This window comes from Dermacentor variabilis, unplaced genomic scaffold, assembly GCF_050947875.1.
Source record: "Dermacentor variabilis isolate Ectoservices unplaced genomic scaffold, ASM5094787v1 scaffold_12, whole genome shotgun sequence".
NCBI lineage: Eukaryota > Metazoa > Arthropoda > Arachnida > Ixodida > Ixodidae > Dermacentor > Dermacentor variabilis.
Genome location: NW_027460280.1, coordinates 40,518,862 through 40,541,854, shown reverse-complemented (window position 1 = coordinate 40,541,854; position 22,993 = coordinate 40,518,862). Strand labels below are relative to the sequence as shown.

General features: G+C 41.6%; 2 protein-coding genes across 5 annotated transcripts in view; one reads left to right on the top strand and one right to left on the bottom strand.

Annotated features, from left to right (window-relative positions):
• The window catches only part of LOC142566035 (26S proteasome non-ATPase regulatory subunit 4-like), a 47,490-nt gene extending 40,490 nt beyond the window's left edge, over positions 1 to 7,000 (bottom strand). The window contains exons 1-7 of the mRNA XM_075676738.1: positions 6,740 to 7,000; positions 6,363 to 6,503; positions 6,157 to 6,268; positions 5,958 to 6,044; positions 5,832 to 5,900; positions 5,704 to 5,765; positions 4,241 to 4,403 (exon numbers count right to left, since the gene is read on the bottom strand). Coding sequence (XP_075532853.1) covers positions 4,241 to 4,403; positions 5,704 to 5,765; positions 5,832 to 5,900; positions 5,958 to 6,044; positions 6,157 to 6,268; positions 6,363 to 6,503; positions 6,740 to 6,765 — 660 coding nt within the window. The 5' untranslated portion in view covers positions 6,766 to 7,000. The remainder of the gene's footprint in view (positions 1 to 4,240; positions 4,404 to 5,703; positions 5,766 to 5,831; positions 5,901 to 5,957; positions 6,045 to 6,156; positions 6,269 to 6,362; positions 6,504 to 6,739) is intronic.
• A 177-nt stretch (positions 7,001 to 7,177) lies between these two features.
• Positions 7,178 to 22,993, top strand: part of Sec8 (exocyst complex component secretory 8) — a 130,844-nt gene continuing 115,028 nt past the window's right edge. For 2 of the 4 annotated variants that reach the window (XM_075676613.1, XM_075676614.1), the window contains exons 1-8: positions 7,178 to 7,365; positions 7,619 to 7,659; positions 7,776 to 7,864; positions 8,085 to 8,147; positions 8,226 to 8,364; positions 8,483 to 8,571; positions 8,664 to 8,740; positions 17,519 to 17,714. In XM_075676613.1, the coding sequence (XP_075532728.1) occupies positions 7,294 to 7,365; positions 7,619 to 7,659; positions 7,776 to 7,864; positions 8,085 to 8,147; positions 8,226 to 8,364; positions 8,483 to 8,571; positions 8,664 to 8,740; positions 17,519 to 17,714 (766 nt within the window). In that variant the 5' untranslated portion in view covers positions 7,178 to 7,293. The remainder of the gene's footprint in view (positions 7,366 to 7,618; positions 7,660 to 7,775; positions 7,865 to 8,084; positions 8,148 to 8,225; positions 8,365 to 8,482; positions 8,572 to 8,663; positions 8,741 to 17,518; positions 17,715 to 22,993) is intronic. The other 2 variants (XM_075676611.1, XM_075676612.1) reach the window with 2 other exon arrangements.

Here is a 22,993-nt window from a genome sequence, read left to right as displayed (position 1 = left end):
CCGAAAACGAAGACTACATTGCCAACATTGTACCGAGCACAAGTGAAAGTGGGCACAATGAGGAAAGCAACGACGGTCCTTGGCCCATATCCTCCGAAGTGATTGGTGCGCTCGCACTAGTCCGGTGCTTGTGCGCGAATGCGGAAAGTTGCGGCCTCAGCTGCTCAGACTCCTTAATGTGGAAAAGTGCGTGCGTCGCAGGCAGCGAAATTGCCAAAGCAGAAGAAAATGCAGGACTGTTTCGTGCGAAACTAAGCTAGTTTAATGAATAAAGTGCTTTTATAAATGGTATGTGCTTTTATGACATCCAATTATTTAGCAGGCTTATATCGAATTATGCTCTATATCGAACTGATAGGCGTTTTTTTGCAAGTTCGATATAGCCGGGTTCGACTGTATTATGAAAATTTTCAAGAGGCAGTCCATCCAAATTATAAGCTAATCTCACAGGGAGGCTGAAAGACGAGAGTTCACACTTTGCACTGTTTAAAAACATGCCAAACTTCAAGCATCGACCTTGAAGTGTGTTTAAATCACTCTGTAGGCAGCTAACATGATCATTTCGATTATCTATTTTAAGCAGTTATCTGCATACAATCGCACTTTGCACTAAAGTCCTTGCACAATACCCATAACATGAACTAAAAATAATGGCCCCAAAGAAGACCTTTGGGGTATGCCAGAAGTTAAAGCGACACCAGTTGATTTAACTCTTGATTAAGACATGCTGCATTTGCCCAGCCAAATAATTTCTGATCTAATCGACTATAGTAGGATGAATGCAGACATAATTTATGTAACCACAAGGCCTTTTGGAAGTCTAAAAATACAGTCTACTTGGTCACTTAGGTCAAAAGAGTAGGTTACCATGCCCCAATACAGTGAACAACCGACTTTTTGGACATGCCTCATAATTCGGATGCCTTCGCGGCACCACCACGGTACCCCGCAGAGTCAATGTATAGGAATGTTTGAAATTTTGGACGCAAAAACTCTTCACTGTACAATCTTCCAGACTTTTTGCCATGATTGCAGGTTTGAAATGGCATTGATGAAAGCCACTGCCGCTGCCATTCTGATTATTTCGCCGCCTTGAACAGGTGTTCTCGCATGCAGATCCATTGGCCACCGTAGCCACCACCGCAGCAACGCTAGGCCTAGCTACTTCATCGTTCGCTACGAAGTCTTCTTGCTGTTCGGTGCCATGTTTTTTATTAAAACAATTTCCGCTGTTAGCACTGGCACCAACTCAGTCTTTGCAATCCTTGCCAATGGCTTGGAAAGCATGACACGTTACATAATGCTGGTTCATTTACAATTGTTAGTAGGCACAAAGGGGCGTGGCACTTGCAGAGACGCTGGACGTCTGCGCGCATGCGTGAGTAAGAGCGGGTGCAAGAGAGGAAATGTGGGGACTTGCTCCTTGAATATATGACTCTGCCTAGGCACTACAGAGGAGTTTCTTAGCGCATGTTGTATGCGTTTGTCCCTGGGCATGCCGGTAGAGGTCACGGGGCGCGGTAGTGCTGAACTTAACGTCACAAGTTGGCAGCTGGACGTAATTATATTTATTCAATCTTTATTCAATCATGTTTCTATGTCACTATTTCACATTAGTGGCGGCACCTCCAGAACACCAAAGCAGCCAATGGGGACACCAAAGATAGAACCCGGACTAGTTCGTGGGTTGGGGCTCGCCGAGGCCTGCGCATGCCAGGGGTGTGTAAGATCGGCTGTCCGCTATTGCGGACAGCCAAATTTTTATGCGAACACTCCCTGGCACGCTTCGGCCTCCGCGGCCCCAACCCACGGGCCACCCTGCTTCCAGATTTGATCTCACCGCTCCCCTTGGGCGCCCTGGAGATCCTGCGCCGCCTGCTTTATTATAACTTCAGGTGCTCTCCTGAGGCCTCCATTTGCCGGTTACATGTGCCCTCCTCGAGCAGTTCTTGTAAAAAATGCACTCCGAGCGACAAAAAAGCAACCGCAGCTTACAACACCAGTCAGAACCTTGCCCCTTCAGACATAGCGATCACCAAATGGGGCATCCATGCCCACTGCCTTACCGCGCGGGGAGCCAGCGGCTGAGTGTAAACAAACTCGACCGCACTCCGCAATGCCGGCATGTGTAAAGGAAAACTGCATACAACACGAGCTAAAAAACCTCTTCTGTAGTTCCTATGCAGTCACATATTCAAGGGGCAAAGGCCCTCAGATTTTCTCTCTCACACCCACTCTTACACACGCCTGCGCAAAAACATTAAGCGGCGCAAGGAACTCCACGCACCACTGTACGTACTAGCAATTGTAAAAATGCTGCCAGTTACCGAAAGTCAGCTTTGCCTTAATACAGCAGTTTTACGCAGTGAAGCATACCAAGAGTTACTGTTAAAACTGTTAAAAGCTTGGCCAGCTGCACATGCGAGCAGCCTTTAAATAAATACTGTCACCATTGTGCAACCGGCTGGGTCGCATTTGTTTCAAGGTAAGGGTGTCTTTCGGTACTTTGGCCATTGAAAAATATTTTTTTCAGTTTTAGAATTCGTTAGTTGGGGGATCGACCTATATTCCGGTCCGACCTATAGTCCGGTTTTTACGGCAAGTTTGAGGCTGCTGTCATTGTCGTGCTAGGCCGCCGCGGCATCAAACAAAAATAACATTTTTGTCACGCGAAGTGAATAAATACTGTATTTACTCCCATAATGCTCGCACTTTTTTGTAAAAAAAAAACATTGACGCCAATTCAGGGGTGCGTTCATTACGCAGGTTAAATTTCCCGCAAAAAAAAGAAAAATTCATTTTGCGTTTGCTGTGGGATGACAACAGGTCAACAAATAGGCGGCTGCCGTTGTATGTAGTGCGGGGCACCAAAACAAAAATGGCAGCCGGCGGAGCAAGCCAAACGCGCCGAACGCGATTTTTTCTTCTTTTCATGAGTACATTACGTGCATTGTAACAGTTTCTTTCGTATCTGTAATGAATAATATCGTTAATATCGGCAAGTTTGAGGCAATAACGTAGCCATGTCCACTTTGAGGGGACAGAAACAGATGGGCGCGCTTAGCTGCCAGTGACATAGAAACACATGGCAGGCATGCTGTGGAAACTGCGGAATTTGTCTTCACTACTATCCTAATACGGCACTTTTCCGCAAAGGGTGGGCGAATATCTTAGCTGTGTTACAAGCGCTGGCGTATGAATAGGGTACGCTTCCAGCCTATCAGTGTAAACGTGCCTGCTATCATTGCCGCTCGTGGTTTGTTGCGTGCCCACGAGTGCAGACGAGAAGAATCGAAAGGCGCCTTTTTTGTTGTTGTTGACCATTATAAAGCCTACACATAATAAAGGCAAGTGTGGGTGTAGTTTTTTTCTTTTGTCATGGAAGTGCGGAAAGTGATGAAAGGAATGAAATGGGCCATCTGTTTAAGAATGTTTGGTGCGTGCAGACCGCCTGGTTTGTCTTGAAGAGTCGTTCGCGTAGCATTAGACAGATGGTAAGCGCGATCATTACACGGGAAATAAAAAAAAATAGAATTTTGATGACAAAATTCAGGGGTGCGATCATAACGCGAGTGCGATCATTATGCGAGTAAATATGGTACTGCATGTTTTTTTCCCCTTTCATCGCACTCTCTCAGAGTTCCATTTTCAACAGGTAAGTGGGCGATCTCATGCTGTTTCGGTTAAACAATACTACCATTTAGTACGTACTTTTTCCGAGCTCTGGCCAACTACGGTTTAACGAGGTTTCACTGTATAGGCTTGGGCTGGTTGGTAAAACAGTTACACTGGAAGCACAGCGCGCAAAGGAGAACCCACCAAGACTAGTGCTTGTCCTCTCTAGTCTTTGTGGATTGTCCTTTGCGCGCTATGCATCCAGTGTAAAAAAAAATGCATCCAGTTTAAAAAAAAAAACCCGAAGATGTTAGGACTATGGAACGAGACTAACCATCAGACATTTCATGCACCATCTGAAAGAATTTCAAGCAAGTTTTGCAGTGCACACAGTAATGACCATTTGGCAAATAAAGCTGGCAGATGACAATTGAAACAAGGATCAAAGCAGTTGTCAACAAGATGGTTAACACATGCTTTCAACCTGAATGTAGCCACTATTAGTTACTGATGTGCTATTTCACTAGAATCGCACAGGCACAGGTTCTCAAGCACAGTCCTTTGGAAATCCTTACTACCAACATGCTATTAATACATTGCTACTCTGTTTGAAACTGATGCTTACCAGGGCTAGTTCTGGGTCTTCATTTGGATCTACACCAAATTCGAAGCCACCAACACCCAAGCCAATGCCACCTGTGCCATCCTCGCCTTGAATCACTGGAGAGCTGATAAGTGCATCGGACAGGTGAGTCTGGTGGCCTGGTGGTACTGTCACTAGGTGGGAACTGCAGGAAAGGTTCATGTATACAGCACACTGTAGTATCTGTTGCAACACAAGTTGTACCAGAAGCTAAAAAAAAAAAAAATAGTTACGTAAATGCTTGCTCAGAGTCAATGCACCTTTTGCCACTGCGATGAGGACAAAAGGCACCAGAGATTCCAAGCAACATAAGTATAGCTTTCATGCTCACTGTAAAAAGTGACAATACCCATACAATATCGCCTATGCGATGTCAAGAAATCCAACGCATCTGTCCCAAAGAAATTCCCGGTGCCGCAAATGCACATGGCAAAGATTAAAAGATACCCAAGGAGGTGTATTTCCATGTCTGTACAGTGGAATTCGTCACTATGCTTTTAATGACATAGCATGCCAGAACTTGTGCATAGCCTTTGATGTTCCCCTATTCTTCATTAGGGTAGCAGACCAAATGAATTGTACAATAAGAAATTATGTGTCCATACTACTGACTTTATAAGTGGTTAAACCCTTAACTGCCAATGACGTGATAGCCTGCCATCATAATGAGCGTTTGCTGGGGCTGATGGTGAGCTAACTCGTGAATTTTTGGAAACTTTGTTTTTTGTAAGTTTCTTGTAATTATGACAAGAAAATAATCCACCATGACTCAACAATTTTTTTGTAATTTGTCACAGCAGTTAAGGGGTTAATAAATTTAACATGCCAACTGCTTAGAAATGAGACGAACTGGTCTTTTTACGGGAGAGAAGAAAAAAATTGAGAAAGTTGTTGAGTACATAAAAACAAGGCAGAATGTATTTGAAATAAAGAAAAGGTATAAAAAGGGGCAACCTTCATGCAATGGACCATTTCTTTATCCCAATTTCTCCTTTGGCAAGAGATGGTGTAGGAACGCAAATGGCATGCTGAATGCATGCACTTATTGCACGATATGGCCTTAAACCAGACAGCTTCACTACCATGTATTTGGTAGCCGGTTCAATACTCTTTCCTCTCTTTTTCTCATCCCTCCATTACATTACATGAAGAGAAAACTAAGGAGCTCAAAATGCCAAATAGCTTTTGGAAAACGCTCACTCATCCTGAATACTTGGAAGACTTCCCTTCAGCAACAAATTTTGAACACGAGAGTGAAGAGCCTGAACTATATCAAAGATAAGAAAACATTAACCTGCAAGTCATCTCTCACAACTGTTTACCTCATTAATGCTGTCTGTAATGTTTCCACTTTAAGGATTTACCATTTTTCAACTGGTCAATAGTTAAACCGTCTGAATAATTTGCGATATTCTCCCTATGCTTGCACTTGTAAAACAACATACCCACTGCCATCTTTTCCATTCAGAGTGTTGATGAAAGTTGCCAGCTTCTCAGTGTTGATGTTCTATAAGTAGAAGAAGCATTAGCATCATCTAAAACCAAGAGGCACTGCTGAAAAAACGCTACTTACGTCTTCTCCAAAGTTCACGATGTCTACGTTCACTTTTTCTTTTTTCAACCGCTTTGCGAGCTTGGCAAGCTAAAAGAGGTTTACAGTTAGTGAAAAGCATGGTCACCAGACAAAACATACACACACCTCTTTCGAATCGGTCTCGATAGGACTGCCGACGAACACTACAATACGCATCTTGTGGTTCTTGCCTTGGCGATGCTTGAGCACGAGCTGCAAAAATAATTGTACAGGCTCAATCCCGCGCCACCAAGCAAGCAGAAAGCGGCAGCTGCACAAAAATCCCCGTGACAGCTCACGAGCCGCACATAAACTTAAAACGTACGTGTGCGATACGGATAGCTGTCAGGAAATTGATATCTCCTTTCGGCTGGACTTGATGAAGTTTCGATAGCAAGCGTCCAACATCAGTGGTAAGCGTAGCTAATACTTCAGAACTGCACGGATAAAGGGGAAATAAGTGATTACAGAAGCGAAGGCAACGTTTTTTTTTACTTTGTATTCTTCTCGTCGACGAGGAAACATCTTTACCTTGCGAGTGTCAGCAAGCCAACGTTGTTCTCCGGGTTAGATCGGGTCTTCGAGTGGCACACCAAACTAACAGCTTCCTGCTGCGCCTGTAGGCGCGTTGGTATGAAGTCGCCATTCCGCATGTATTCACTATTGTCAACACTGAAAAAAAAAAAAGAGAAAGAAGAGATAGAAATGAGGTTCCCGTAATATTCCTCAGTAATAAATATTGCTAAGCCTCGCACTCGTAGTGCAAGTCATGACGCCGCTTCAATGAATAGCAGCGAATCCCGCTAACGGTAGAAGAAATTTCTATGCTACAAAACATTCGTCCTAGGAAAAGAAACGTTGATACTTCGCGTAGGAACACGACGAAATCAACATTCGCCGCGACTCACCAAACGACAGTGCTTTCGAGGACCATTTTGGCCGAACTCGCCGGACGGCCACCGCTACACTTCTATGCGCCTCCAAGCAACCGCTTGTCGTCGTAGCAGGGCCCAGGCCCAGTCAGGCCCAGTAAAGCTACTAGCAGCTATTCGATCCGGCCAGCAAACCAAGCAAACTGACGCAGCGGGTACCGCGGGTACGGGGTTGCGTGCGTGAACGGCGTGAACCTGTCGCGAACGACGGGCAGCATGACGGGCAGCAACGAAAGAGAAAAGCTTTAGAGAGTTTCGCACACAAATTATAAGATGTTGATGATAAAACTTTTAGTTCACTAAAAAGTTTCATGTTTGGTTATAATTTCTCTTGTGTTTTAATATGTTTTATTTTGAAATAGCTTTATATATATATTTTTTTTTTTAGTACCGGAGGTATCGGCTCTAGCACCGGCGGCTGAAACGGCCATCGAGAAAATGGCGTAATTTTAGGTGTGTGCGCCGGCGTGAGCTCTTGTGGCAAAACGTCGAATCGAACTTCAATGCTATCTTGACCACGTTTCAGAAAGATGGCAAACTATGTCACTTCATCGGGTGGTCCTGTGCGGCCGCCGAGAACATTCAAGACAACGAAAGACTCGGTAACGATTTGTTTTTGTCGATAGTTGCATTCTACCGCTGTAGGCGGGTACGTGCGATAAAAGGACTCTGATCATTTTATTGCCTTCGTAGTGCATCTTTTGCTGCGCATGGCGGTTCCCTAAATGAACCATTTTAATACGGGACGTGTGTGATATTCCCAGCAGATGATGGAGTTGTGGTCTTGTTTGTTAAAGCCCTGTCTGGGTCACACGCGAAGTACTGAACACGCCCTTTCTGTCATTTTCATTTCAGAATGGCCTGCTTATATCGGTTATCAGGTCGCTCTCTGCCAGGTATAAATGTCTTGCATACAGTTTCACAGCACATTGCTGTTTCGCAGAATTTATTAGCTTTTCTTTGCTGTTATCTACTGACTGTGCCGTTTCCGCCCTTTTCTCCAACTTGACAGCCAAAACAGTGCCGATCGTGATCGCGAGAAAGCGAAACTTGAGAAGGACTTTAAACGTAGCGATCAAAAGTTGGATGATTTGGTTGCACGTGAGTAATAGAAATCGTCAGAACACGTATCGTGTGATATTTATTGAAGTGTGTGAGTTACAAGAAAACGTTCCATTTGCAACGTCTTGCACATCCATTTCCCATCTTTAAAGGTTTATTTACATTCTACGAGTGAGGATTAATTTCTGTTGTATATATAGCATGGAATGTAGAATTTCTCCTGTTTTACTAATCGAGGAAGGTAACGACGTTTTTACAGAAAATAAGGAGGACCTCACACGTGCAATGCAAGATTTTAGTAAGATATCATCTCGAATATCAGGCAAGTTTTTTTTTTTTTTTCAGCACATGCTTTTGATGATTTTTATGCAGTGCTGAAGTATAGGCACTTCTATTACAGCATCACGGAGCAAAGTGCAATGTATCAAGGAAAAGCTGACAACTTGCAAAACTCTTCTACACTGCAAACGAGATGAACTAAAAAAGCTTTGGCTTGAGGCTGTGGAGCACAAGCATGTACTCCAACTTCTTGAAGAAATGTAAGTTCGTAAAATATTAAGGGGCCAGTGGATCTTCTCATATGCAGTTGCCATTGTGTGACCATCTTTTTTTCTTGCCATTTAGCTCTCTTGTCTGTGTTCTTGCTTTCATTTGCAGTGAATCATTAGTTGAAGTGCCGGATAAGATAGATGCTTACCTCAGTAAAAAGCAATATCTTCATGCCACACAGCTGCTTGTGTCTTCTGGTGAGTGGGACTTATTTGGTGCTCTTGTTTGTGTGTAAACTTGCCTCTGCGCCCCTTTGGCCCACCTTTATCATTGCCTTGTTCATTTGCAGTAAACCTTGTTGAAGGAAGTCTCGAAGGTGTTGAAGCCCTTAAAGATGTGAAAGGAAAGCTTATCTTCAAGAAAGAGGTAAGCTGTTGCTGTGAAGCTAAATACTTGGGCTCATTGATATGGTATTTTGATTATTCTATTTTATGGCATGGGGACATAAGACGGAGGTAGGCATAGAAAACACTGATACAAAACAAAGGAAAAGGGCAACACGAACGCCAACTATCCAACTAAAAGGTTGTGCTGTGTGGAAGGTAGTACTAACCTACAAAACAAGGGCACATGACACCCCCAAAAGCTATCGATGCAAGCATGGTAATTCCTCTTGATGCAAAATAATTGATGGCTAGCTTATGCATGTGCTATCACCTTTACTGATGTGCTGCACCTAGACAGTAAAATGCGCTTCATTTCTTTGTCTGCAAAGAACTTCGCTATACTCAAATTTAGGAGTACACTTGCCATTGTGCGAGTTCTTGGTAAGGTTAGACTAACATACATGTATTCTTAGTTTGTAGTGCAAAGTGACACACACACAGACTAGAAGAAGACAGGACGGTTAGAAGACGGAAAGTTAGACTGAGTTTCACCAGTCAACGAATATTTATGCTTATTCGCTTTGATTGATGCAAAGACCTGTTTGCTTTATATAGAAGCTGCCACAGCTAAAGAAAACGTTTAAACTTCTCTTATACACCAGTCTACAAGCTTGTAATGAGGCTTTACCTGCCTGGTCTACCAGGTCTTTTTCTGTTCAGCTGTTCTTTGTTGCTTTGTGCAGTGCCACGTATCTTTCCTAGCTTATTGCCAGGAGTAAACATGACTGATTACCTATTTTCTTAAAGGGTCCCTGTAACACTCACAAGAAAGCTTGTTGGGCGGCACTGATAGCAGCATCACAATGCGGCGATTTCGTGCTCTTCGTTCAACGGATGTGATGGCGAAGAATGGCACTATGATCATTTGTTATAATTCTTTTTCCGTGCTACACATTCAACTCACTTGAGCAATTTACTGGTGTTTCTTGCTTTAGAAACAGACATGATAAATCTGTTTGGAGAACTGACACAGGCTGTGCGGGCCAAATATTTGAGTGAAATATGCCTTTTGGACTGTGTGGCTGCCGTCAGCAAGAAGCCAAAGCCTCACTGATAAGCAGTGTGGGACAGATTTAAGATATCATTATTCCCCAGTGGAGGTAAAAAGTAAAATGAATTCATGTGAGGCTTGTGGTGTCTTCCTTATGAGGCGCGTATGCGAGGTTCTCTTTTATGTACTGACGAAGCGAATAGTTCTCAGTTTGTATAATGAAACACTGCAGGATTGAGACATGGTGAGGCAGAATGTGTTTGAATTTTCCTTTTCAAGGCACCCTAAGCTGCGCTGTACTGCCTCGAGTATACATTATGCATTGTAATTGGCACTGTAAAGGACTACTTCAGGGTTTCAATTTGAAGTTGTAGTGAACAGCTGTGTTTCGCGGACAATGGGTGCCTCGCCATAACGACAGTCGGTTGCTTCCGTTGTGGGAGGGATGTGCCATATTGTCTATAAAGGCTAGTGTGGGCCACTACGAAACATTTCATCACTTGCAATTGATTGGTTCTCAATCTTAACCACAAAAATTTCTTTCAGGTGATTGCTGTTATGGTATTCGTGAAGTATATACATCCTATACATGATGCACAATCGTTTTACTAACAGCCAATGCGTTTTCTGGATGCCTGTTTCAGAGAACGGTGAAAGTTGTAGCAAACCTTTTCACACAATATTCTCGCCTAACTCTTCCTTTTACGCATTAATACATACCCGCTGTGGTTGCTTAGTGGCTATGGTGTTGGGCTGCCACAGCGGCCGCATTTCGATGGGGGCAAAATGCGGAAACACCCATGTGCTTAGATTTAGGTGCACGTTAAAGAACCTCAGGTGGTCGAAATTTCCGGAGTCTCCCACTATGGCGCGCCTCATAATCAAAGTGGTTTTGGCATGTAAAACCCCATAATTTCATTTTTTTTAAATTTCACCCATTAATACAGTGGCCACATTTCACTAGAAGAACTCGCCAGAGTAATAAGAATCATGATAAAACCTTTCCTCGGCAGTGCCCTTCTAACACGGATTTTAATGTTGACATCAAACGCCAAGATTTTTCTTCCATGTAAAATGCAATGTCTCTCATAGGTAAGTACTAGGAGAATGTTAAGTGTTTAGAGGAGCATTATACATAACTGCGAGTGTTGAATTTGCAGACATTCTTTTTAAGCAAAATTTATGGACAGACATGGCACATATATGCATTGTGAAACCAGTAGACCCCTTCAGCCCTACATAGCTTGTGATATCCAAGTTGCAAATTTTCATGACTCATGTGGCTTTGAAGAAGAAAGTGCGGTTTAGATATGGCAGCAGAAATAACCCGAATTATCCTTCAATAAGTGCTGCTTGGGCTGCCAATACCCAAGCATGCCCGAAGGGCCCGAAGGAAACGAGCGCATGTGGCAGCCGAGTGAGCCGGAGCGTCCTGGCTGTGACGTCACTCGCAAGAGGGTGCCACTCCAACTTCTCGCCGCTAGTAGTATTGACATCATGGCCTTTGAGATCGAAACGCGTGCTACCCGATCACGAAGGCCATGGATTGCCATCAACAAGCTGAGCAAGCTTGGCAACCATGGTGGGCTGACTTCCGCTAACGCCCTGCTGCTGTTCGTGCCATCCTATGATGTCATAGTAAAGTTAAATGTAGCAGCTAGAGCCACTGAAATTTGAGTTGAGGGTAACTCATTTTACTTGTATTTTGAAATTTCTCTGACCGATAACTTGAGTTTGTGTGCATTATCACAATTCCTTTCGCCCTTTGTTCTTTAACATGCTGAGAATACATCTAGAGTAAATATGTTGGCCAGAAAAAGGTGTTGCAGGACCCCCTTAACACATTACTGCATGAATTTTTATAAATGTGAAAAAGATTATACAGTTTCATTATTTAAAAAACTTTCGTTCGCAAACAGACAGGGACAAAGAAGAGGGGCAACACACGGACGAGCGCATTCCAACTAGGCCGACTCGCAGTTATGCTTCAGATTATACAGGTCCTTGTTTAGGCCAGATATGCCTCAACCAACCTGACTTTTCTGAAAGAATGCTTGGTTCTAAATTAATGAGCAGGAATTATTGTATATATAGTTTTATATAAAGACTCAAATACCGGTTCGATTCACTCACTAATAATGTTAAGGAACCAACCTTCCAGTAATTGACGAAAAACAACTGAGAGGCGTAAGTTCACGCCCGTACATGCAGTCTCGTTGCTCTTGGCAAATTTCCGCAGCCTTTTTCACAAAATTGATGCGCTGAAAACGCTCATACATACTTGCACCACAGATATAGTAATAGGTACGGAAACGTGGCTTTCCAGTGACATCACTAATAGCGAACTTGCACTTGATCCATCTTTTGTAATCTTTCGAAAGGACCGGGAAGGCTTCCGAGGAGGCGGAATTATTTTGGTCATTAAAGATGACTATCAACCGTCTCTAGTGATAATCGACTCTCCTCTTGAAATAGTGTGGGTCTCTGCACGTATCGGACATGCGCAATGTGTCATTGGTGCATGCTATCGTCCACCCGATAGCCGTTTGGAATTTGTTCATTTTTTCAATGATGCTTTACAACAGGTCTTATCCCAGTTTCCAAAATGCATACTAATATTAGGGGGTGATTTTAATTACCCAGGTATCGAGTGGTCAACTTCTTCGTTAAAGGAAAATTGCAACAGATCTGAGTGTCTTCATTTTCTACAAACCTTGTATTTTCATCACTTAACTCAAGTCGTGCGCGAACCAACTCGGGGTGAACACATACTAGATATTATTTTAACAAATCATCCAGACCTTGCTACGACACATGTGCTAGAACCATTAAGTGATCACAGGGTGGTGCAATGTTCCTTTTCATTGAAACCTGCCAAGAAATATACAGCGAAAAAATACATTCTCAACTACGCACGCGCCGACAATGGCAGAATAATTGATATGTTAGCCTCATTTACAGCAGACTTTGCAAACAATTTTCAAAACAGAACGGTACATGATAACTGGAGCTTGTTCCGCGATAAACTCAAAGAAGTTGAAACTACATGCATACCAAGAATGACCATCAGCTCAAGGCAGAACGATCCGTGGTTTAACCGCGAAGTGAAGAAGTGTATAAACAAGAAAAAAAGAGCGTTCAGAAAAGCTGCGCGAACAAATGCTCCAGAAGACTGGCAAAATTACAAAACCATAGCACGCCATACAGAAACAACAATTATCGAAGCTAAACACAAGTTTTTTAATTGCACCCTTCCCAATATGATAAAAACTGATCCGAAAAAGTTTTGGCAAGTAGTTAACCCAAAAGCAGATCACACTGCTCCCTTACTACTTTCCGAAAACGGGGCAGTGCTCAACACAAAAGATAGCACTGAGCTATTTAACAAATGCTTCTCTGCAGTTTTTACTAACGAACTGCCACTTGATAACACTCACATACTTGAACAACCATCTATTCGATTCCCTTTTTCATCCATCATAATAACGGAACATGGTGTTTCTCGTGCCATTGACAGGCTTCCTCATAAAACGAGCCCAGGTCCTGACGGTATAAGCGCTAAACTTCTAAAATTAACCTCGCACTACTCTTCAGTTTTGTTATCTCTAATATTTCAGCAATCACTCGATACAGGGTGCTTACCGGAAGATTGGAAAACAGCATTAGTGATACCGGTATTTAAATCAGGTAATTCAGCAGACCCTAATAATTACAGACCTATATCACTGACATCTATCTGCTGCAAATTACTGGAACACCTCCTATACTCTCACATTATAGCCTATCTTAACGATAATAACCTGCTCCTCAATAACCAACATGGCTTTCGCCAAAATCGCTCATGTCAGACGCAACTTTATGAACTCGTAACAGATATTCACATTTCTTTGCACAGATTGATTAGTACAGACGCCATTTTTATTGACTTTTCTAAAGCTTTCGACCGAGTACCTCATAATCGACTAAAACTGAAAGTTAGAAACCTACAGCTTAACTACAACACGACGCGATGGATTGAGGAGTTCCTAACGAACCGATTTCAAGTAATCAGTCTCGACAACTGCTTTTCTAACCGCACTCACGTCACTTCGGGAGTTCCTCAAGGATCCGTCCTTGGGCCACTGCTATTTTTAATATACATAAATGACATCGCAACTAATATTACCTCACATATACGTCTCTTCGCAGATGACTGCGTCTTATATAATGAAATAAGCTGCCCTGCCGACATCTCTGTGTTGCAGTCTGATTTAACAAAACTAACTGGCTGGTGTGACACATGGCAGATGGAAATTAACATAGCCAAAACTAAACACGTAAAATTTGCTTCGATACCTCAACCTACCTCTGACCAATATGCAATACGCGGTATTACTGTTGACTCAGTATCTTCAATCAAGTACTTGGGTGTCCTGTTTACCTCCAATTTAAGCTGGAATGCTCACATTGAACACATCACCACAAAAGCATGCAAAAAACTTGGTTACCTGAAACGTCACTTACACCTTGCTAACACAGATACCAGACTTCGAGCATACAGTACTCTTATCAGGCCTTCTTTAGAATATGCGTCAATAATTTGGCACCCCCATCAGTCTAATCTCACGAACCTACTCGAATCAGTTCAAAATAAAGCTGCGCGGTTCATCTTAACTTCATACTCGCGATATCAAAGTGTGTCCGCCTTAAAGAAATTACTTAATCTCCCTTCACTTGGCATGCGCAGGAAATTATCACGGTTGACCTTCTTCCATAGCCTTTACCACAGCAACACTGCATTCGCTCGAGCCCATATTCTTCCCGCTCCCCACATCTCTACCCGCACAGACCATGTTCATAAAGTAAAACCTATATTTGCCAGGACTAACGCTTATCAAAATTCGCCTCTCGTTTTATCTATTGCCGAATGGAACTCGCTACCTGCAAACATTGTCTCGCTTACGGAATCATCATCATTTCATGCAGCACTACTAACCTGTTTAGAGTGTGTCAACCTGTCAGAACCCACATTTTCTTGAATATTTACTTAAACAGCGTTTTAAAGTGCTTGGCATTGTGTTAAATTCACTCCGTTTCATCTGCTATGTATCTGTGTCGGCTGTTTACCTAAACGTTTATTTGATTTGAGTGCCCATCGTGTTCCGATGGGTACTGATTGTTTGCATCACATTCTAGGTTCTTATGCGTGTTTCACACTACTAAACATTGTATAAATTTTGTTACCCTTTTCTTTCTTTCTTTCTTTTTTTTGTTTGCTTCTGCTAGATGTTTTTTATGGTTCCTAATGCCTTCATATATTTACATTGTACAGATTTCACTCATGCTTGAACTTTTTCGTCCCCCCCTATGTAATGCCCTAATGGGCCCTTAGGGTACTCAAATAAATAAATAAATAAAAACTAATAGAGACCGTTCATGATCTCTCATATACAATAAATAACAGAGGAACAAACATAATATTCTTAAATCTGGCCAAGGCTTTCGATAAGGTGTCGCACCCAAAGTTGCTATTAAATATTAAAACTATATTCAAAAACCCTTACTTAACCAAACGGTTTTCGTCCTGCCTAAGCCATAGAGACCAATTTGTCGCATGTGAGGGATACTGGTCTTCCTTTTCGCCTGTAGAGTCTGGAGTACCCCAGGGAAGTGTATTGGGCCCCCTGTTATTTTTATTGTGTATCAATGACACGCCGCACGACATTACAGTTCCCATCAGACTCTTTGCAGATGATTGTGTATTATATAACCGTATTTAATCACCTGCCGATCAGACCTATTTAAATTCAAATTTGCAAAAGGTAAAAAATTGGTGCTACAGCTGCCAAATGGTTTTAAACTCTGAAAAAACGGTTTACATGACTGTCACTAGAAAACGAAGTATTATTGATTACGCTTATTCCATTGAAGGTGTTGCGTTAAAAAGAGTATCCATATTAAAATACTTGGGTTTAAAGCTTACTTCGGATTTGCGTTGGAATGAACACATTGATTATGTATCTACTAAGGCCCAGAAAGCCTTGTGGTCGCTTAGAAGGAATGTGTATAATGCTACCCCTGAAGTAAAATTCCTGGCATATAAAACTTTGATTCAGCCAGTTATGGAGTATGCAAAAATTGTGTGGGACTCATACACTTCATTTAATTAGTCTCAGCTGGATAACATTCAGCTGCTTGCTGCGCGGTTTATTTTTAACAAATATTGTCGTTCCCACTCTCCTACCCAGTTATTGTGAACTTGCTGAACTTCCCTCTCTAGAGTCTAGAACTGAGTATGACTGTTTGAAGTTTCTTTTTCTTGTTATTCATGGCCATGTTAAAATTGATGAAGATGACTATTTTCACTTATCCCCGAGTAACTATTTTCGTCATTGCCACAGTATTTAAATCCCTCCTCCTACTACTTGCAATGATTGTTTTAAATATAGCTTCTTTCCGAGAGCAATAAAACAATGGAATCTATTATCAGACTTAATAGTAAGGACGTCATCTATACGCGGCTTTCTTGAAAATGTCAAAAGCACATGTGTACGCATACCATAACGCAGCCAAATGTTAATACTGTAATCATCTGGGTATTGTATTAGATGCTGTATTTGCCATGGTATTGCTATCAGTGCATTCCCCAAAATGTACTTTAGTTTCCTTATCCTGTAAATATATTGTGGTCTGTATTGTCACCTACCACTGCTGTAATAGCCCAAAGTGGGGTTGACAGTATCAATAAATGAAAAATAATATCATATATGATACACCATGCAGTTTGGGTATACTTTTTTGACCATGCATAAAGATATTTGAGTTGCAGAAAACTTGCAAAAAATATCAGAACCATTGAAAAAATATTGAATCTATTTCTCAGAGCTCCAGCTAGTACAAATTTCATTAAAACTTGTTCATGCCATCCTTGATCGACTATTTCGTATACTCAATATCTTGGCCAGATCATTTATAGACCTTGGTTTTATGTGAATATTTGCTTTGCATAGTCTTTGAGTTTTGCCCAAGTAAAAAAAAAACAACCTTCTTCCTCTTCTTCCAAGAGTTGTTTGCTGATTCTGTTGCTATTAGCTCCTGGAAAGTGGCATGTCCCACGCTATCTTCATTGTAAATTCTTCTGCCATTTTCATTTTCTTACCTATTCTGAACCAATAATGGTTCTGAGAAAGAGGATAGCTCATGCAAAGAGTAAATTTCGCCACCAAATTTCTTCTTTCATGGGGAAACATATCTCTACTGTCCTCTGCAAAACAACTCGTTACACTGTGTCATATATGATATAGCATTCAGTTATGCTTGCCTCATGGAGACACCAAAATGTATATCTCAATTGAAACATCACTGTAGGCTAATAAAGAGTAAATTAACACCTTTATATTTTTTGTGCACTGATTTAGGTGTATAAATTGTTGAAATAACCTTTTTATTTATGAACTTCTTGCACATTGTGTGGTAATTTGCAGCCAAACATTCTTCAGTGGAAAATAACTTAAAAATTATTTTCAGTGCTAAAGTTTCTATGTATTGCATTGCTAGAGATAGATTTTGGTGAATCTTTAAAATTTTCTTTCATTTCGACTCTTATGCTAGAAAGTGTTCTATGCGTATCATATGATGCACCATGCAGTAAGGGTCTGTGCGAGAAAGATAATGTAAGCTATACCCATGACTATCTGCCACTTGAAACTGAAACTGCCAACTTTATTAACAGCAGAACACATTGTTGCCACACTTCATCGATACAGCTAAATGTTGTCTGTTTTGCAGCGGATGTATGAAGACCTTGTAGATGAACTGCACAGGCACTTGTACCTGAGGAGAACAACAGAAGCGCTGCAAAAGTTTCGACGCCAGAGCTCGGACAGGAAGGTGCAGTTTGGCTCAATTGCTCAATCGAGGTCTGCTCTTCTAGAGCTTGTACCTCTTGTACCAGGGCAGAATACCAGCCCTCAAGAACTGAGGAGTAAGTTTTCTTTTTCTCATCATCTTTGGGGACATTTCAAAGTTATAAAAGCTGCAACTCACCATTTTCAGCAATCACTTCATCCCATTATGAGATGCTGGCCAGCGGGGTTATGAATTCTGTGTTGTTCGTTGTGAGATTTCTTGTAGTCTGTGTGGACAATTGGGATTTAAAACTACAAAATTATTATGCAGTAAAACCTTCCCATAACAGAGTTGAAAGTGGAGCTGCACTTATTTCGTTCACTCCATTTGTTGTAATAGTTGTCCACTCTCGCTAGCAATATTGGCCTCCAGGAGGTGGGTTGAGATGCTGGTATTAACAGCTGGGTGAGCCAGTTAAAAAAATCTCCTGTATTACTTTGAAGCACCATGAAATATTTTCTTTTTCTCTGGCTTCTTAGTCACTAAGATGACAGATTTCTCTAGTGCTGCTGTCCAAGCTAATCTATTTCACTGTTTTGCGCACACAAATGGCTGCGTAACGGCTGCCGATTGGCCGGTGCCGCTCGTCTCCTTCTCGCTCGTACAGCTGCATCCAATCAGCAGCAGCCGAAATGGACAGTCCACTAGGTGGACTCTTACAGAATAACCCCCCAGGCTTGCAGCTCTTTGTCTTCACTTCCATACAGCAATGAGCATTGTACGAAATCGGAGGCTTGTAGTGCTGCGCTGGCACATTCGCAAAATGCTGATAAGCCGAGCGATTGCTGAGGACATGACTAGAAGTCGTAGTTTGTAACAGTCCATTTCATTTTCCATTCTTGCTGTTTGTTGCGCTGAGCTCCCGATCCCGGCAATAACAGCGGCATGACTTCATTTGAGCCAATGGCAAAGGGAGAAAAAGAATGGAAAATGAAATGAATTGTTATAAAATACGATTTCAGGATGTTTAAACCCTTTGGCTACGTATGTGCAGTAGTTCATTGCGGCTGTGGTTAGATGGCACACTAAAACTTCAACGGGGGCATGTTGGTACGACATCGTTTGGTTTTCTACTCTGGTTTGGGTGTTTGTCCTTGACCTTCTTTGTGTTGTCTTTGGTGTGCAAATCAGCACAGAAAACCAGATGATGGATAGTGGAGCATGTACCAAAGCATGCTCTTTGGATGTACCATGAGCCATACTGAAATGTGCTATGTACACAGAGTGCAGGAGTCGGCGGTGTTGATAGAATGCGGTGACGAGGCAGCAGCGATAGAGTGCAGTTGTGGCCATAGGCTCAGCAGCGCGCTGATTTGGCATGTTGCTAGGTAGCTGGCAGCTTGCGTGAATTTTTAACTGTTGAAATAGGCAAATTACAAGCAGCATTGCGTACAGCCAGATTCCGGCCTAATAGGCTCAAACTTGCAGCCTAATAGGCTTGAATGAGATCTATAGCAATAAGTCTTTGAAGATGATCGGTAGGTTGTGTGTTCACAGCAGGCATATGCTTTATTTTGGTCTTGTCACTACAACTAAGGCAAATAGCTGCACTGTCGTTTTGTCATTTTTCTGTTTATGTCCTTCCTTTCACATTTTACGCAAAGAATAGTAGCTCCAGCTCTTAGGCGCTCTTTTGCTCACTGACAGTGGCAAATGGTATTGAAGATGTAAGCTGTGTAACACTGTCTTGCTTGTCGTAGAGAATTTGAATTGCAACCTTCTGTCACACATTTATATCGAACCATGTTGCCTCTTGGCATAAAACAAGTGATTCGAGGTTTCAGGAAGTATACTTTAACAGCGTTGATGAAGGGGAAAAATTGTCATCCACCCGACTGTGGCACAAAGCTACAATGGAAACTCAAATGGGTCTCTCAGTAAGAGAGACCTGTTTTCCCTTTTATGAACTTTCCTCCACTTTGCGTGAAACTGATTGCCGTATTGACTCTTTAAAACAAGATTTTAACAGCATGTGTTTCTTTAGAACTTTCATGTGGAATTATGATTTTGTTTTATTTATTAGTCTGTTATAACCCATTTTGTTGTAAAAAGACTTAACTGTGTTACTGAACCCATTAAAAAAAACACACATTGGGTCCAATTTATTTTTGCACCAAAACACGATGGGTCGTTATTAGTGCAAGACGGCTTTAATTGCTTTCTTGAGTTCAGTCTATTCGGCATCATGTCACAGTGCAAGGGGCACAGACAAAAAATGGCAAATGTGTGATGTGATGGAAATCTGTGCTCCCAAATATACTAACAAATGATAAGTGAAAGTAAGTATCTAGTAATGAAAACCACCCACCATCCACAACTTGTTCTATTGCCAGCAATGAATGCACCCAATAATTAAGCCCAGAAGAATGGCCAGTCACGAAAAAGCATCACAAGAATATATCACACATTTAGTCGCATGAAATTGAATGTAAATCAAAACGCCCATGCAGTAAAAAGTAGCGTAATAATGCAGGTAGCCAAAAGTGTAGCAGCTCGCCATATTTTGTCTGGCAGGGATTCATATTCCCATAATTACGAATGTTATATGTTGTCATGGCTTTCTAGAAAGCAATGACACTATATAAACACTCGTTATCCTGAGAGAAAGCAATGACACAATATACAGGGTGGTTTTCTTTAGCTGCACCAAATTTTTTAAAGATTGCCAGTGGCAGATAGCACAGTTCTAACCCTTGATATAAATTACTTGATAAGGCGGCCATTACTTCTACGAGAAATCAAAATGTTCAATTAAATAAACAGAATTAGTGCTAATTACATTTTAATTAATTATGTTAGACCCACATATTTCAATCTACAAATTATAGCTGCTGAGTTTGCATGGTGTGCACACTGATAACAAATTCTCTGCACAGCACCAGTTCCGAGATAATAAATTTCAGTGTCCGACGAAATGCATTGGCGTTCCAGTTACTTTTTTAAGAAACCGCTGTTTTATTCATTGAAGCACAAAAGTAACTGGAACACCAATGTATTTCAACAAACACTGAAATTTAATATCTCAGAACTCGTGCTGTCCAAAAAACTTGTTCCAAGTAGATATGCTGTGCGAACTCGGCAGCTATAATTCATAGATTAAAATATGGGGTGTAAAGTAATTAATCAAAACGCTATTTAAGATAATCACATTAATTATTCAATTGAACATTTTGATTTATCGTATAAGTAATGGCCACCTCATCAAGTAATTTAGATGAAGGGTTAGAATTGTGCTATCTGCCATAGGCAATCTTTAAAAATTTGATGAAGCTAAAAAAACACCCTGTATACTGTAACAATCGTAATCCTGAGAATTTGAATTTGAATTATATTGCCAGAAAAAACTATGGTGAGAAAATGCTCTGCTCTAGACAGGAAAGCTTTGTCAAATCACTATTCTTTTTGCATGTACTGAGCTTAAACCTCAGTAGTCATGGATGCATTACGGAACCAGGGTGTAGACGAGCCGTATGTAAAAATACTGAAAGATATCTATAGCGGCTCCACAGCCACCGTAGTCCTCCATAAAGCAAGCAACAAAATCCCAATAAAGAAAGGCGTCAGGCAGGGAGATACGATATCTCCAATGCTATTCACAGCATGTTTACAGGAGGTATTCAGAGACCTGGATTGGGAAGAATTGGGGATAAAAGTTAATGGAGAATACCTTAGTAACTTGCGATTCGCTGATGATATTGCCTTGCTTAGTAACTCAGGGGACCAATTGCAATGCATGCTCACTAACCTGGAGAGGCAAAGCAGAAGAGTGGATCTAAAAATTAATCTGCAGAAAACTAAAGTAATGCTTAACAGTCTCGGAAGAGAACAGCAATTTACAATAGGCAGCGAGGCACTGGAAGCCGTAAGGGAATACATCTACTTAGGGCAGGTAGTGGCGGCGGATCCGGATCATGAGACTGAAATAATCAGAAGAATAAGAATGGGCTGGGGTGCGTTTGGCAGGCATTCTCAGATCATGAACAGCAGGTTGCCATTATCCCTCAAGAGAAAAGTATATAATAGCTGTGTCTTACCAGTACTCACATACGGGGCAGAAACCTGGAGGCTTACGAAAAGGGTTCTACTCAAATTGAGGACGACGCAACGAGCTATGGAAAGAAGAATGATAGGTGTAACGTTAAGGGATAAGAAAAGAGCAGATTGGGTGAGGGAACAAACGCAAGTTAATGACATCTTAGTTGAAATCAAGAAAAAGAAATGGGCATGGGCAGGACATGTAATGAGGAGGGAAGATAACCGATGGTCATTAAGGGTTACGGACTGGATCCCAAGGGAAGGGAAGCGTAGCAGGGGGCGGCAGAAAGTTAGGTGGGCGGATGAGATTAAGAAGTTTGCAGGCAAGGCATGGCCACAATGAGTACATGACTGGGGTTGTTGGAGAGGTATGGGAGAGGCCTTTGCCCTGCAGTGGGCGTAACCAGGCTGATGATGATGATGATGATGATGATGATGATGATGAGCTTAAAGTACTAATGACAAAGCCTGGAATCCTACAAGAATTCCATAGTAACAATGCACAATGTTTTAAATAATTCAGTATGCATTAAATGATTAACTTTGTGCTGTTGAATGTTCTGCTAAAATTATGTGCTGTTGAAATACAAGTAGTTTTGCAGTGTAAAGACTGGTTGGTAAAGGCCCAACAATGGCACCGCAGACAAACTACAAGTGACTGAAAAGCTGTTAGTTTTATCAGAGGTTTGTCTGAACAAAAGGGATCCACAAAACTAAGTCTACTGTTCCTAGTGCACCGAAACATTCGCAAGAGGAAACAATAAATGAAACAGTTTCAGAAGCGAAAGGCAAACATAAAGAGACATCTTTAAAATTGTATTATACAGTTTGCATTCTTTCTAAACTGAGCTGAAAAATCTTTGAGGGACCTGTACAAGTTCCTTTGTAGCTTCGTGCTTCAGTCAGGTGCTATTCAGTGTGCCTGTGCTTCGAGTTGTTGATTAATTTGCCCTTGTTCTGTGATCTGCTAGCCTCCTGGTTAGCTCAGATGTTAAATTGACCATCCTGAAAGGCATTAGTTGCGGGATTGATTTCCGGGCCCAGAGAAATTTCTCCTGATCTCCAGACCATGAAGAATTCTAATTGCAAAGTTTTCTTTCTGAGAAACTTGTATGAGTTGCTTTATAGTTTTGTGCTACGGTCAGGTCGATGACAATTTTTTATTTCCATCTTAATTAAGCTATTGAATAATTGTCTGCCTATGCTGTTCATATCTGTGCCCTGTCATAAACGCTGACATTTTATCTAGCTTGCTGAGTATTCTTCAGTAATCTTGTATTGTCTAAGAAATACACCAAGTATTCAGGACAGTATATCAGC